Source organism: Lissotriton vulgaris, chromosome 10 (genome assembly GCF_964263255.1).
Source record: "Lissotriton vulgaris chromosome 10, aLisVul1.2, whole genome shotgun sequence".
Classification (NCBI taxonomy): Eukaryota; Metazoa; Chordata; class Amphibia; order Caudata; family Salamandridae; genus Lissotriton; species Lissotriton vulgaris.
Genome location: NC_141698.1, coordinates 413,610,733 through 413,627,522, shown reverse-complemented (window position 1 = coordinate 413,627,522; position 16,790 = coordinate 413,610,733). Strand labels below are relative to the sequence as shown.

Below are 16,790 nucleotides of genomic sequence, written 5' to 3'. Positions count from 1 at the left end.
AACCCAACTAAATGATTTAAAGATGGCCACTGTGAAAGCAAGCACATCCTTCTATTATATTGTGTTTACAAATTTGGTCTAAGATGCCAATAGTGGATGCTCACACATTCACAGTGGTTATCAAAGAAAACAAAAATCTTTGTCCAACCCAATATGTCTCACGGCTGAGACACACTGGATTGGCCAATTATTGTCAAATTTTCTACACTGTCCATGTGCACTGATTATCGGTGGCAGTAATGACTGATCTTATTGAGAGACTCCAATCACAAAAAAAGGACAGAAAGATACTCAATCAACCAATTAGTCCTCTGGCACACATTTGTAGGGCAACCACGCCCAACCATTGATATCAACTGAGTCCACCCACCACAACGAATACCAACCCACATTTCTGTATTGTTCGGTACCTTTCTTCTGGAGGAGGAAAATCCAAGAGCTTCTCCACAACACAGTGCACCCCATGAGTTGAAATGTGCAAAGCACCTGTTTAGTTGACATACTAAAGATAAATCAATGAGAAAGAATGACCCCCCCACCATCTGCTTATACTATGTCAGCCAATACAGCTGAAGACCCTATTATGTGTATTCACTGATAGGCCATATAGCCTCTTCTGTACATATTTAGTGACATCAACCTATTTTCCACCTCTTCTGTACATATTTAGTGACATCAACCTATTTTCCATCTAATATCATACACCTACATGAGTCTGACATAGCCACTCTAACTGGAATTAGGTCCTTACCTTCCCCGCGATGAAATATGGCTAATGTCCCATCTGCTAGGGCCACAAGTACTCGCCCTTTCACGTGCCTAAAACAGAGGGGAAAAGAGAGCAGATGAAAGGGCCTGTGTGCACAGTGAAAACTGTTTGTTTCAATTTGGGCACAATTCAGCAGCAGCCATTTTGTTTGTGGTAATGAAGCTGATAATGTTTTAGGCCTTCTTACGCTGGAGATGAATTCTGATCCTTGAGCAGACAAGAGTTCGCACAGGGATTGGAATTCAGAGTTGTACAACGATTATCCTTCCATGCTGATTTCCCATGAACAGTGCTTGAAATGGAAATATAAAAGAGTAGGTACTCCGTATTTCAGAGTATCTGTTGCTACTGAGGATTGCAGGTATTGTCCCATTAGAAGTCCTGCAACCCACTGAGAATTGCTTCCTTTGTTGTACAAGTGGGGTACAGCCTTTACAACGCGGGCTGAGCCATGCATGCCGTTTCCCAGCAAGCAGAACCATGCTTGCCTTAACCACACATATGCGTGGTTAAGGCAGTGCGCGGTCTAGATGCAAGTATGGGGGGGTAAGGGAAAAGGAAGGATTGGAAAAAGGGAGCTCCAGGACGTGGTCTGGTAAATGGATCTGGGGCCGGGTTTTGTGAAGATGTGGGGTACATTTTAGGGCTTGGGTGGGGGGGGGGGGGTCAGGGTTGTTTTCAGGGCTGGGGGGTCGGGTGCTTTTAGGGCTTGGAGTTGTTTTGGGGGCTTGGGGTTGCTTTTAGGGCTCAGGAAAGAGTTGGGCTTGTTTTTAGGGCTCAGGAAGAGGGGCTGGGTGTGATCTTTACCACACATATCTTTTATCAGTCATGCCTTTACCACAAAATTGCGTGGTAAAGTCATGCGTAGTAAAGGAATGCGTTCTTAAGACACATTAGTTGCTCATGCAGCGTTGTAGAGGCATGCGTGGTTTAGACTTGAGTGCCTCTGTCATACAACCTGTACAAGTAGAACAATATGCTAAATAGAATAGTTTATTAATCGACCAATAGCATGATCATTAAACAGCATAAAAAAGAATACAAAAATACATTGTCTCATAGTGAATAAAATAGAATATTTCATCATATCTTAATTTTTTTATCCTTAGCTAAAAAATAATTCAATATTAAAAGAATATTTATATTTACAGTTCTTAAAATGATTATATAACATAGCAAGACCTGGTCAATTATACCCATCGTGGACAGTGGTTCATGGCGGGGCTTTTAGTCTCTGCCACCAGGCATAAAACAGATATCTTGTGATTGCAAAAACAAGCCATTGTGTTGTGTCCGATTGAAATATACGTAATGCTTCAGATAGGCGGTAAAGGAGAGCAAACAACAGGCTGGGACAATCCATGATTTCCTTATGTTACTATATGCAAGACACAAAAAGAGGAAGTGTTCAATTGACTCTTGTACAGACAAACATATTGGGCACATAGAGGTGGTGGAAGCATTGGACCATTTATTTTCCCAAGCATTTAGCGGTAAGGTCCCAAGCCTAAACTGAATATAGAGTGCTTGTGCTTGTGGTAGTTCAATTTCATCCATGTAATTTTTAAAATTAAAATCGGTCTTAAAATTTAAAAATTGCAAAGTTAAAGTGCCACCTGCTACAGTCTCTTTACTAGAGAAATTGATAAAATCCCAATACTTATTCTTTAGCATGGGGGGCATTCTTTTTGTAATAGAGCCTGGGGCCTCCCACATCTGAGGCCGGGTTTTGTGAAGATGTGGGATAGTTTTTAGGGCTTGGGTGGGGGGGTCAGGGTTGTTTTCAGGGCTGGGGGGGTCGGGTGCTTTTAGGGCTTGGAGTTGTTTTTGGGGCTTGGGGGTTGCTTTTAGGACTCAGGAAAGAGTTGGGCTTGTGTTTAGGGCTCAGGAAGGGGGGGGGCGGGTGTGATCTTTACCACACATATACTTTATCAGTCATGCCTTTACCACAAAATCGCGTGGTAAAGGAATGCGTAGTTAAGGAAAGCGTTGTTAAGACACATTAGTTGTTCAGGCAGCGTTGTAGAGGCATGCATGGTTTAGTCTTGAGTGCCTCTGTCTTACAACCTGTACAGCAGAACAATATGCCAATAAAAACATAAATAAAACATTGAAATGGTTGATGTTTAGGGTCAAATTTTGAGTAAGGCTGGCAGCAGGACAGGGAAGCTGTGTTTACTGGGGAAGTCAAGGTATATATATATGAGGCCACTTAGTTGAGACAACAAATTAAGTGGACAGAGAAAATGGAGGAAAAGTGTACTAAGCTTTCCTGGGACAGAAAACAATATAGAAAGGAGAACAGTCTTGACGAGCAAACACAGTCAGCATCATGTGCACTAAACAAAACTATAAGTAGAGAAGCCTGCTGATGTAGGTGCAAACACTTAAGGCAAAGACAATGAGGATTTTGCTGAAGAAAAAAAGAAAGGTTCCATAGGTACATACTTACACTAGGCTGAGCACAGAATCCTTTAATTTTATGGAATGAAGGCATTTCTTCCAGTTGGATACTGCAGAGTGAACGTACAACCTGCAAGAGAGAATATACTTAATTTACCTGCAAGCCTCCGAATACACAATGGGGAGAAATTATTGCACATTACACAGCTTATTCAGTTATTTAAAGCCCTGTCAGAAAAATGTTCCCTTTGGGAGCAGGTATTGTGAGGTGACAGCAAAGGTTTCATGTCTACAACAAAGACGGATAGTGGTAAATCTTACTTAAAGTAAGCTGACCTACCTTCGTTCCTTATGGAATATTCTAGAAAGTCCTAGCCTGAGATTCAAAAACAAAATAGAGATATCCAACAGGTGCAGAACAGTGAAGAATGCCTTTTGACCTCGCCATGTCGACAATCATAAAAAGAATAGCTTGGAGAACATACAAAAAGCATTAATTGTGGCTGCTCTCAATGTTTAAAAGAAAGAATCTCAAAAAGAGTGCCATGGTCTCAAGGCTTTGGCAAACAGAAATGTTATCTATCTGTATCAACAGTTCTACAGTGCTGGAGTATTTCATATGCCCGAATCACTGAACCGTCTCTCGATCTAAATTCACTCTATTCGAGGGGCAGAGCCTGGTAGTGTACTGTGGTGCTCTACATGTAGGGCCAGATTGGGAGCCAACATTTGTCAGACAAGCCCCCACTGCAAGAGGGATTTGGAACTGAAGAATTATGGATTTTACAACATGTTTTCAATTATATATTGACATTTTTATAACTTTTAAAGCATAGTAGTTTTACAAACTACCAGTTGACTATGTATTTATATCATTAAATAGAAAAACATCCTTAGCTTAACAATGCATTTTGATTCTGCACTGAGTAGGATAAACTAATGAAAGACCATCACTAGCAGTGATGATGTGTAGATGGAAAGGGGGGAGGTGACAGTGCCTTACCGACAGAACTCTCAGGTCACTGATTGACATCTCTATGGGAACCTCTCATATTTTGGTTACACTGTATGTAGCAACATTTTTTTTGTTTTGTTTTTAGTTTTATACAGCACAAACTTGACATGAAGGCATTGGAGCTCTTTACACACGAGCACCAGTTACAATGCACTAGGACAAGTTCATTCTTAGGTACCGGTAGAATAAGTGATTTACCCTGAATCACAGGACGTTGAGCCCATGCTGAGACTTGTTATGTAATATTCATTTTGGTAAACAGTCAGAATATCGAGTAGGAAATGTGGACTTGCACTAATATTGGGTGCCGAATATAGAGATACAGAACTATCGACTGCAAGAATATCGTGGTCAAGAATATCGAGTTTAAGGTAAGAAATATCGTTTTCCAAAATATCGAAGTCATTAATATCGTTTGCAAAAATATAGTTGTTAAAAATATAGTTTTTTTGCTAGTGTTAGGTATTTTAGTATGTATTTTAAATGTATGTGGTCTATTTTTATGTCTAAGTATTGCACTTTTTAAAATATATGTTACATTTTTAGAAGTTATGAATTTAATTTTAATTACATTTTGCCCTTTAGTTCCGTAGCACATTGTGGGTTATAGGGGAATAGGGTGGGAAGTAATGTAATTATAATAAATTGAATATTCATTTTATTTTAATTAAATTTTGCATTTAAGTTCCGTAGCAGGTTGTGGGTTTATAGGGTGGGAAGTAATTTAATAAATTGAAAATTAATTTTTATTTATTACTATTTATTTAATTTTGATTTTGTAGTCTTAATTGTGCTAATTCATGTATTATTAATAAATTAATAATTGGTTGTAAATTTTTATTGATTATATAATTGGTAAATATGTTAATTGTGTTATTTTTTAAGGAGCTGGTTGTGGGTTTATAGGGGAATAGGGTGGGAAGTAATTTAATCATAATTAAATAATTAATATCACTTTTTTATTACATAATATTTATTTGTTTAATATTTTATAATACTTTTGTGAAATAATTAATTATTAATAACTTGGTAATTATGTTAATCGTGTCTTTTTTTAGGAGCAGGTTGTGGGTTGATAGGGGCGTAGGGTGGGAAGTAATTTAATTTTAATACATTTATTAATATTTGTTATATAATATTTATTCATTTTTATTTTATAGTGTTAATTGTGTGAATTCATTTATTGATCATTATTTATATGTCTATGGTTAATTGTTAATCATTGATCAATTGTTCATTAATTATGTTAATTGTGTCATGTTTTACGAAAATGGTGGTGGCATTTATTGGGGATATATGGTGGGAGGTAATGTATTTTTAAATACATAATTATTTGTTAATTGATGCAAATTAAATAATTAATTTTAAATATGCCAATTGTGTAATAATTTTGATGTGTGAGTTATGGTGTTTAAAGTCGTAAATGGTGGGAAGTACATTAAAAAAATAAAATTATTTGTTGTTCACTAATAATAATGTATTAATGTAAAAATAGGTATGGAAATTGTGTAAATATTTTAGGTGTGCTTTTGGTGTGTATTGAGGTAGATGGTGGAAAGTAATTTAGTTGACATTAATTAATCATTGATCATGAATATTTATTCATTAATTGATAAATATTTTTGGTAATTGTTTATTTTCTTATTTTGTTTTGGGATTTATGTTCTATACCTGTAACATTTGGTTAGTACAACAATTGGTACCTTTATACAAATGTTTTTTTAATTATTAATATTTATTACATTGATAATTAATGGTGTTAATTATGGCGGTACACTTTTTTATTTAATTTAGATGTGTGGTGTAAGGTGTATGGTGTTACAGGGTAAGAAAAAACATATTACATTTCTATAATACATTTTTTTAGATTCCAATTAATTTCTATTACAAAACATTTTTTTTTTTTAAACGTTTCTGTTAAACTTAAAAAATTAATCTTTTTATGTAAATGTTATATTTTTCTACATTAGAATATGTTTCCATGTTTTGTAAAAATGCATAATATATATTTTTGGTTTTGGCTTTTTTATTATATGTTATATAGTAGGTGATATTTTGTTTGTTTTTAATTTTGAATTTTCTTGAGTTTTAATAGTAATTTTTATCCCTTTGCTATCCGACACTTTCTCTACTGCTCCATTCCCAGGAGTGGGAATAGTAATGTGTACCCCTACACTATCCAACACTTTCCCTACTGTTGCACTCACTGGAGTGGGAATAGTAATTTTTACCCTTCCGCTATCTAACAGTTTCTCTACTGTTGCACTCACTGGAGTGGGAATAGTAATTTTTACCCCTACGCTATCCAACACTTTCCCTACTGATGCACTCGCTGGAGTGGGAATAGTAATTTTTACCCCTCCACTATCCAACACTTTCCCTACTGTTGCACGCGCCGGAGTGGGAATAGTAATTTTTACCCCTCCACTATCCAATACTTTCCCTACTGTTGCACTCTTTGGAGTGGGCATAGTAATGTTATCCCCTCCGCTATCCAACACTTTTCCTACTGTTGCACTCATTGAAGTGGGAATAGTAAATAAATCGTGGGAATAGTAATTTTTACCCCTCGGCTATCCAACAGTTTCTCTACTGTTGCACTCCCTGGAGTGGTAATAGTAATTTTTATCCCTCCTCTATCAAACATTTTCCCTACTGTTGCACTTGCTGGAGTGGAAATAGTAAATTTTCCCCCTCTGCTATCTAACACTTTCCCTACTGTTGCACTCACTGGAGTGGGAATAGTAATTTCTACCCCTACAATATCCAACACTTTCCCTACTGTTGCACTCGCTGTAGTGGGAATAGTATTTCATCCTTTCAGTATTCAACACTTTCCCTACTGTTGCACTTGTTGGAGTGGGAATATTAAATTAGTCCCCTCCGCTGTCCAACATTTTCCCTACTGTTGCACTTATTGAAGTGAGAAAAGTAAATTGTTCCCCTCCGCTATCCAACACTTTACGTACTGTTGCACTTGCTGGAGTGGGAATAGTAATTTTTACTCCTCTATTATCCAACACTTTACTTACTGTTTGAGTCAATGTAGTGTAAATATGTATGTTTAATTTATTTTTATAATAAATGTATGACTTATATATGTTAAAATATACAAATACATCTAAAACATTTCTTTTACGTTGAATCTATTATTTAGTTTATTTTACATTATTTTTTATATCTATAAAATACCGATATTTTCTACTTCGATGTTTTTCTTTGATATTTTTATACTTACCATTATGAAGATAGGAGGTGAATATTTTTGACAACGATATTATTTTTGTCACAATATTTCTGTAGGTCGATATTACTGTTGTCGATATTCTGTCAGGGATCCATTGATTTGTACACAGTATTAATGACCTGAGAGAGTATCCAGGCGCTTGAGCAGGTGTGTGGTTCACAAGGGGCTTGCATGGAGTAACAGGTCTTCAGCTTCTTTCGGCACTAAAGAAGTGAGGAGGAGGTTCTGATGTGTTGAGGGAGGCCGCTCCATGTCTTGGGTGCAATGCAGGAGAATGAGTATCCTCCAGTTTTGCTTTTGATAATGCGGGGAATATGTGTGAGTGAGATTGTGGCACAGTGTAGGCATCTGGTGGGTTGATGAAAGTGTATGAGGATGTTCAGGTATTCTGGTCCTGTGTTGTGAAGGGTTTTGTATGTGTGCATGAGAAGTATGAATTGGCTGGTCTTGAGAATGGGAAGCCAGTGAAGCTTTTTGAGGTGCGGTGTGATGTTGCTGTGGCATGGCAGGTCTGGTATGAATCTTGCAGCGGTGTTCTATGTAGCCTGGAGTTTCTGTAAGAGTTGTCTGGAGACTCCGGCGTAAAGAGAGTTGCTGTAATCAAGCCAGCTGATGATAAGTGCTTGTGTGACTGTCCATCAGGTTTTCTGAAGCAACCATTTGAAGATCCTTTGTAGCATGTGTATGCTTTGAACCTGGTTCCCAATTCCAAAGTTGGCAGCTCTGGCCATAAAACCACGTCCTCTCCCCTCTATGCAATGTATTTTTTAGATTACTTTAGCAGGCTGATGACCCTTTAATTGGACATCATATTATTCTACCTAACAATATTTCTAATTTGTGTTTTCAACTTTAGAAGTAAACCATTTGCGCTGTGGCTCAAAACAATTCCTGCCGAAGGAAGTAATGTCAGGTGTGTTGGGCTGCAGTACCTGAACAGATTGCAAAGAGGCTAAATGGGTCTGGGGAAGCGTGCCAGGATGGGTTAGGAGAATAACGGCTCAACAGTAGCCTCAGTGCCCAACTACTGTCTGTTTTTTTTTTTCTTTTAAACAGGTAGGTTTGGGTTTTCAGCAACAGTGAATGGTTTAAATAAAATAAAAGAGAATATGGCCTTGACATGAAAACATGTTTTCTTGCATTCTGTGGAAGGTGGTTCTTCCAAGACCTGTTATCAAGGATGCATGTCTGAGATGACATTACTGACCACTTAATTACAGGGGTGTGGCTTGAGGGAGGACACATAAAGATGCATTCTTGAAAAGCTGTGACACTGGGCTTATGTTATGGCCCATTTCCACCTTATATAAGCATGAAATGTAATGTTTCACCCTAGGCATGTATGCAGCAAACGTTGCAGGTGCGGTAAAACAATGTCAAGTCAAGTCAAGAATTATGTTTATTATGACCATAGTCTTTAAACAGTAGCAAATAGGCAGTATCACAAGTTAAAACATTCCCATAAAACTCATAAAACGGTGTAAAATTAATCCAATGTCATATAAAATTCTTACATGTATTTTTTACGTATATTAAATTCCCTAAAATTTACATCTTGCAATAAAAACTTAATCTTATATTTTAAAACTCATTTCTTTCCTTTAGTTCTTGTATAGTTTCCTTCATGTTAAAGTTCATGCAGTTTATTCTTGGCTTATTATTGCTTTTAACATCGCTTTTATGTATTTCCCCAGGCAATTGCAATGTCAATAGTTGGAAATTCAAATAGTAGGTTTGCTGCCTGTGCCCTTGTCCTTATATCGTATTTTATAAATACAGGTCGTAGCCACATTTTCCGCTGTTCTAAAAACGACAGGCAATCCAGTAAGATATGTACCAGGTCTCCTTTGCGTCCTAGGCTACACCTGCAACACCCTGCCTGGTCTAGCATTTGAGCTTTCCAGCTTTTATTCATTATCCATGGGTGGATCCCCAACCGCAGCCTTAGTATCTCCTGCCTATAGCCACGGTTGGGGAGTATGTCCAGGTAGGGGAACCAATTTTCCTTTGACCAGGCATTCATCATGTGTGTTACTGATTTCTTCTTTGCTAGGTATCCCATATCAATGGATCTGCTTACTTCCTTCCCATTTAATTTCAACTCACTCTTGGTACATGATACTTGGAGCGTTTCCTGAGACACCTCCACCTTTAGCCTTTTACAGATTAGCAACAGTCTTTCTCTACACGCTTTTGCCCATTTTAAGTCACTCTTTTGTATTTCTCTCCTACACCATTGGGCAACTTTTTGCCCTTCTGGATCCTCAAATCGATTCCAAAGTCTAATTAGTGCCATTTGGATTTGTGTATCCCAGGACTTTGTACCTAATTCGGTTCTTATGGCTTGAATCATTGAGGATTGTGGGAGAGATAGAAGGCTTTTTAGACACTTCCCTTCCACCAAGTCCCAGGCTCCCTTACCGCTCAAATAAAGGATTTCAGCTCCATATAGGACTTGGGGAGGGATCATTGCCTCAAAAGCTCTTAGCATGGGTCGATGTGACATTTCACCGTAATCCCTATTAAACATTTTTAGTCCACAGATTGAGGCGTGTGCTTTTGCTTTTTGTGTATCCAAATGAGTGCACCAGTTCAATGTCTTATCAAACCATATACCCAGGTATCGGTATTCATTTACCGTCTCTAATTTGAGATCCCCTAGGTACCAGTTAAACCTATTTATCTTTTTCCCAAAGCATAATATTTTTGTTTTGTCTAGATTAACTGTTAGGTATTTTCTAGCGCAGTATACATTAAAAGCATTAAGCTTCCTTTGGAGGCCTCTCTCGGTCTGGTCCACTATAACCAGGTCGTCTGCATAAAGTAAACAGGGCACCTTGTTACCGTCCATTCTTGGACTTGCGCTACCCTCAACCTCTAGACAGGCCGGGAGGTCTGACAAAAAGATCGAGAATAGCTGTGGGGCCAGAACACAACCCTGTCTTAGGCCATTGTCAATTGGTATTTTTTCGTTAGAGATCCCTCGGAATCTTTAATGACTTGAACCCAATTTCCTCTATGCAGTTCTTTTATTATGGTCAAAAGGTCTTTGGGTATATTTACCTTCGTCAGAGTTTCCTATAAACAGATCCGATCGACTGAGTCGAATGCGGCTCGGAAGTCGACGAAGCAACAGCACAACTTGCCGTTTTGTTCCGTCGACTTCTTCGCCATGGCCCATAGTGCAAAACCATGATCAATCGTGGAGTGCCCTTCTCTGAATCCTCCCTGTTCTATGGGTACAATGTGGAACTCCTTTACCCATGCATTAAGAAGGTTCAATACTATTTTTGAGAAGACTTTCTCTCCAATATCAAGGAGGTTGATCAATCGGTAGTTCTGTGGTTCCTCCATCTTCCCTTTTTTGTGGATTGGTCTAACTATAGCGCCCTTCCAGTTGGGTGGCATTGTGCCTTCAGTAAGAATTAAGTTAAACATCTGTGAAAAAAATCTTGCCCACCAATTTACTTCTGATTTTAGTATTATTGCAGGGAGGTTGTCAGGTCCTGCCGCACAGGTTAACTTTAGTTCCCTTATTGTGAGTTCTACCTGTTTTTCTTTAAACTTCGCTTTGAGATCTTCTGAAATTTCTTGCCAATTTTCATTATCTTCCATATCTCTAGGAGCTCTTAACCCGTACAGTTTCCTTATATACTCCTCCCATGCTGCCTCGCTAATTACACATTTTAAATCGCCCTCTGTCGGGCCAGTCGCAGCCTTTACCAATTTCCAAAAATGTCTGAGATTTTTCTCTTCAATTGCTTCTAACAGGTTCAGCCAACATTTTTCTTTGTATATCCTTTTCGCATTGTCGGACATTTTTTTAAATTCTCTTTTGAGATTATTTATATGTGCCTGTCTCTCATGTGTGAAGCTCTTTTTTTGCCTTCTTTGTGCTGCCCTTATCTCCCTTTTTTTGGCTTGGCACTCAGCAGAGAACCATTTTACTCGGCTGGGCGGTTTTACCCTAGCATGTTTGATTGTTTTCAATTCTATTCTTAGGCACTGAACCACTTCTTCCATCTTTTCTATGAACCATACCAAGTTTTTATTCTCTAAGTTTCCAGACTCGGACTTAAGTTGCATGGCCTTTACTTTTTCCTGGTATTCCTCCGTCAGTCGTGTCGACACCCGTTTGGGATACTCAACCTCCTGGTGGATCACTTTGTCTCTAGTCTGTTTACTTCCCCCAAATAATGACAGATATAATAGGTTGTGATCACTGACCTTTTTTTGTTCAATTCTGAATTCTTGCACTAGGGGGAAATTCCAAGCTTGTACAAACATGTAGTCTATTGGGCATTTCTGTGATCCAAATTTAAAGGTCTTCCCTGCTGGGCAGTCTGACTTCAGTCTGCCATTCACACATTGGAAACCCCTACCTCCCAGAGCATGTACTAATTCCATTTCCTGTTTTGAGATCTCTGCTACTGGGAAGATAGCAGGATTTATACCGTACACCTCTAACAATTCTCTATTCCAGAGGTCAGCCTTCTTAGGGTCTAGTTTATGATTAAAATCCCCCATTATTATCAGTATATCCAATGCATATTTTTCTAGTATGGTATCGACATCAACCTTAAAAAGCCTCAACTCTTTATCATACTCTGCTCTACTATCCCACTGCATATATACATTTAACACAGTCAACATTTTATACTTCATTTCCACAACCAATAGTTCTATTCTGCATGCTTGGACCCATTTGCATTTTGTTTTTATCTGTGTAACTTCTCTCAGAACTTTCGTGGACACCAATATCATCAATCCCCCTGAAGGTCGGCCCAAACATTTTTTAGTGGCTGGACGACTCAGCTGTAGATATCCCTCAGAGATTGGGGTTTCGTCGCATGTCCAGGTCTCTTGCAGGCAGGCAATGTCCACCTTATTTACTATTTCCTTTATATGTTCTCGTTTTAGATCATTGCCTAGCCCATTCACATTCCAGGTTATGAGACCTAGACTTTGCGGCACCCCCCCGTCCTATTCTACCTCGCTTAAGCCACCCTCATTTACTTCTTCCTCCGTATCGCTCCCGTTATCCTCCCCTGCTGGGCTACCACCTAGGGACCAGGTATTCCAGGGGGCCTCATTATCTGTATTGTCTATTACAATGTTTAGGTAACTACGGTTACCTTCGTTGTCTCTGTATAGTTTTACTTGTCTCCTCCCTAGGCCTGCGTGATGTTTTAAGAATGTGTTATCCATGGGTATCAGTACTTCTCTCTCTGGGATTATCTTTATTCCCTGTTGGTTTATCTCGTCTGTTGCATTCAAGATTGCCTTTTTTACCAGGTCTGAGTGGAGTGACATTTTTGTTATTTCTTTCCCATTTCTGTTCACTACAAACCCGATTTGCCGTAGATCATTTGTACTGATCCCACTCAAGCTACTGCATTTGGCGAAAGCGGAAAGTAACTGTGCCCTGTTTAGAGGGTTCAATTTCTTTCCCGACTTTCCCTTATTCCGTATCTGATCCATATATACCCATTTATTTTTATCTGTCACTTGCACCTCCTTGGGGATTTCGGATTTTTGCTGTCTAGCGTTTATTCTCCCTGACACCCATCCTTTGCTTCCCTCGCCGGGTGGTGCCTGCCTCAGGGGGCTATCGGGTCTACAGCCGTTACTGGATTGTTCTGCGGCTATCCTTACTTTCTGCTTCCCAGTATTGGATGTTACGGGTTTCTCTTTCAACACCTTGCTTTTCCCATTTTTACTTGGTGCTATCAAGGTCTTTGAAGTTTTGGGCTCCGGTTGCAGGTGTCCAGTCGGGGTGTATGATGGGGCTAGGGGGTTTAGACCTGGCTGTACATCCCCTTCTGTTTTCTTCCCTTTTCTCTTTACTCTTGAGTTTATTGCACCCTTCTTTCCAACCCTATTCCTGGTGGTAGCCGCTGCATACACCCCTCTCCTTTTTATCAACATTGGTTGTCTAGAAATATATACATTATCTAATGCTCCGACTGAATTGTTTGTTGTACATTGTTCCATGGCTTGAGATGTCCCTGCCGGGTTTGCCCCAAGTGCTTCTGCTGGAGCGTTCTCTGCGTGTCCGTCGGAGGGGGATGTTATACTTATTGGTCTCAGCATATTTGGCATTAGGGTTTTTATCTCGGCTAGTTCCTCTTCGATCTTTTTTAGGTACAGCTTCTGGGCTTTCATCACTCCGTTGTTTGAAAGTGTTACTTCTAAGATTCCTTGTAGTATCTTTTGTAACATCAATATTAGATCCACCAATGATGTTGTGGGCGTTACTGAAAGGTCCAAATCCTGCGCAAAACTTCTTTCTGAGGTTGTTTGCCGACTGGTTCTTGTGTTTTCACGCTGTGGTTGGGGGTTAGGGGTCTTTTGTTGCTGCGGCTGTTGGTCTGGTGCACCCCCCCAGACATAGCTCTGACTCTGGCTTTCGTTCCCCCTTGCTTCTTCATTTCCCAAAGATTGTGACAAGAACATTTTTGGGGATGATGACAGACGAGGGGCAGATATGTGGAGATTTTGACTCAATAGCGTTAAATTTATCAATATGGGATCCTCCCTTCCTTCCTCTCTGTCTGGAAATTCTTCTTCAGGGAGTTCTTCCATGGTTTTGCTTAGCTGGGTCGTGACAGCTGCCCCTGTCTTTTCTCCGCCCTTCGAGCCATCTACCTCCACGTCTCCATCTTGCTCGGGATTTAATGCTGATTCCGTGGGTTTGTAGTGTTTCCCTACAAAGTCCTTTATATATTTTGACACTGACATGTCTTCTTTCTGCTTGGAAGTTGTTGGTGCACAGCCCCTTTTAGCCTGATGGGCATTTTTTGTCGTTCTTTTTACTTTTCTTTTCTTGCGCCGCCCCTTACTATTGTCCGTATTGGAAGCCTGGCTTTCTTGGCTCTCTTCCTGTGATATTGAGCCCTCCAAAAGTTTACTCTTCTCTGTACCATCCTCTGCGCGCAATTTTTGCCCTTTTTTCGGTGCCATTACTCTGATTACTTATTTGTGGTACTGCTATATTAACTCTCTTTTTATATTTAATTTTACTTTGATATACTAAAAACCTCTCACTTACCTCTGTTGTGCCTTTTGACCGCCTGCCTGCCTTGCCACGCTTGACTTCTTCTCCTACGGTGCCTCTCTTGTCTTTTTTCCAGTGCACAGGTTCGTGAGCCTTTGGTCCCTTTTACTGGTTGATCCTGGAGACTTTCAATCCAGAGTTGTGTATCCCCGGTGCAGCCTGCCCTTCCTGCTCCTGGATTCCTGGTCCTGTATTGCTTACAGGCAGCGCTGAGCAGGGCTGAGCAGGGGCCCCCTCTGTCTTGTCTCCTCGTGGGCGGGGGATTCGAGGGATTTAAAAAATGTTAGTGGCACGTCGCTGAAGGCGTCGGAGCCGGCAAACACGCACACCGCGTTACTCTGATTTCTGGGGCGTTTGTTTTACCGGCGTTTATTTACCGGCCCCCTCCCAGCCGGTCCCGCACCACACGCTTCTCTTCCGCGTGGCCGGGGGGGGGGGGGGGGGGGGGGGGGGGGGTTCGGGGGGTTATACTCTGAGGGTCCGGTTGCGGTCGGCGTCTCCTTTACTTGCGCGCAACTACCACGGTGGAGCTCTGTGCGGCTCTCTGCGGCGCTCGGCGCTCGATTGTCCAGGTCAGGCGGGCAGCAGCTAGGAAGGGCTAGGCGACAGCCGATTTTAAGCGGATGCTTTCCTTAAAACCTCAGAGCAGTAACCCTCTCTCCCATAGCTGCCAAGGTTTTAGATTGCTAATTGTGACAGTTTCATCATTTCAGAGCAATTATGAGTGACATTTCAACAACTATGAGTGAGACTTTCTCACAAGCAGTACCAAGCAATGAAGACCAGGGAAACAGTTCTTTAGCACGACCGGCTCCCACCGATTGCAGGCAACTGCCTGATCCCACACTGCCTCTAAAATGGAATTTGTAATTAACACAGACTTGGTTGGCTGCACTGCACACTGTTTTACTTACTTCAACTTGCAGCAACTCTGTGAGGCAGGCTCACGCCAAGAGCTGCAGCGGCTATTCAGGTTTGCCGGCTGCCTCCTTAGTTAGTGAATCCTGTCCAATGACAGTCCTGGACCCTGCAACAGTCACTCTGCCTCCTCTGCAATTCAATTTGCAGTGGGGATTGGGGTCATTGATTTGAATAACTGCAGCTCACAGCTGAGCCACGGGGCAGCCAGTGCAAGCAGGCAGCTCCGCGAGTTTGCCACAAATCAGTGGTAGCGAGCCTCCCACAATAGACTCCTGTAGCATGACATGATGTCCCTCTGGCACCTATCACAAAAACTGACTGGATGTCATGTCTTAGTAGCAGCCACTGGGCACTACCTTGACGTGACGTCAAATTCTGAGAGCTGCACCGCAGCAGGAATCAATCTACTGAATTCTCATGAGATACATTGTAGTAGCTGCCAGCCAAGCCCCAAATCTGCGGAAGGGAGCAGCGCGTGCATGCCACAGCGTGCTGCCGGCTTTGACTCCAGTTTAGCTTAATAGTTTTAGGCAGCGCTAACGGCTTGAGTTACAGTTGTGGCACTATGCCTATAATGAGTGGCAATGCATTCAGTGCGGTGATGTGAAGCACCACACAAAAATGCGTTAGTCTAACGCCTGATGCTTGGTACTTGGTAGGAGAGCCCTTCTGATATAATGTGGATATGAATGTAAAATGGCAGGCACAACAGATGGACAGTTAGGATTCTGACTGGTGGTGGGAATGTTTGGAGCTCTCAGAAACAAAGGCTCCCTTATCAGGGGGCGACTCGGTGCAGAGTTTCACTGACACTCATGTTACAGCTTTCCCGAGGGTGAGGGGTAATGGGGCTGAGCTAGGGTCGGGCTGGCCTGTAGAACAATCAGGCAGGGCCAGGTGGGCTGATCTGACAGGTCAGTGTGTGGGCCATTGTTGGCTTTTTGTGGTGCTGTTTTATGGTCTTTTGGGCTGGTTTTAACTGCTGGTTTCCTATATATTTAAGCTAACATTGCCTGTAGCAAGAACAAATCCATGCACTAGCCCATACCTTGAAAAACACTTAAACAAAGTGGATTTACAAGTACACAACAGTCCCAATTTGTAGTCATGGACCTTTCTTTTAGAAATCCGAATCTTTAATGGGGCCACTTTTGTTTTGGTACCCGGGCATATTTTCTGTCCAAGTCCGACCCTGGGCTGCGTGTAGTCACAATGCAGCCGTGGGCAGATATGTGTTTCATGGTGGACCTCCTTTCTCGTCAGCCTCACCCAAGAGCTGGGCCCTGCTGCTTCCAGGGAGGGTGAATATCAGCGAAACACTTCTTCATTCTAGAAGCTTGATCACTGTTCTGTTTGAAATATAGGCCTGAGCTGTAAT

General features: G+C 40.9%; 1 protein-coding gene across 4 annotated transcripts in view; it reads right to left on the bottom strand.

The window, feature by feature from the left end:
• MAPK8IP3 (mitogen-activated protein kinase 8 interacting protein 3) overlaps positions 1 to 16,790 on the bottom strand; it is a 599,057-nt gene that overhangs the window by 158,817 nt on the left and 423,450 nt on the right. For all 4 annotated transcript variants that reach the window (XM_086941240.1, XM_086941238.1, XM_086941239.1 and 1 more), the window contains 2 exons: positions 3,222 to 3,302; positions 752 to 819 (listed from right to left, as the gene is read on the bottom strand). In XM_086941240.1, coding sequence (XP_086797366.1) covers positions 752 to 819; positions 3,222 to 3,302 — 149 coding nt within the window. The remainder of the gene's footprint in view (positions 1 to 751; positions 820 to 3,221; positions 3,303 to 16,790) is intronic.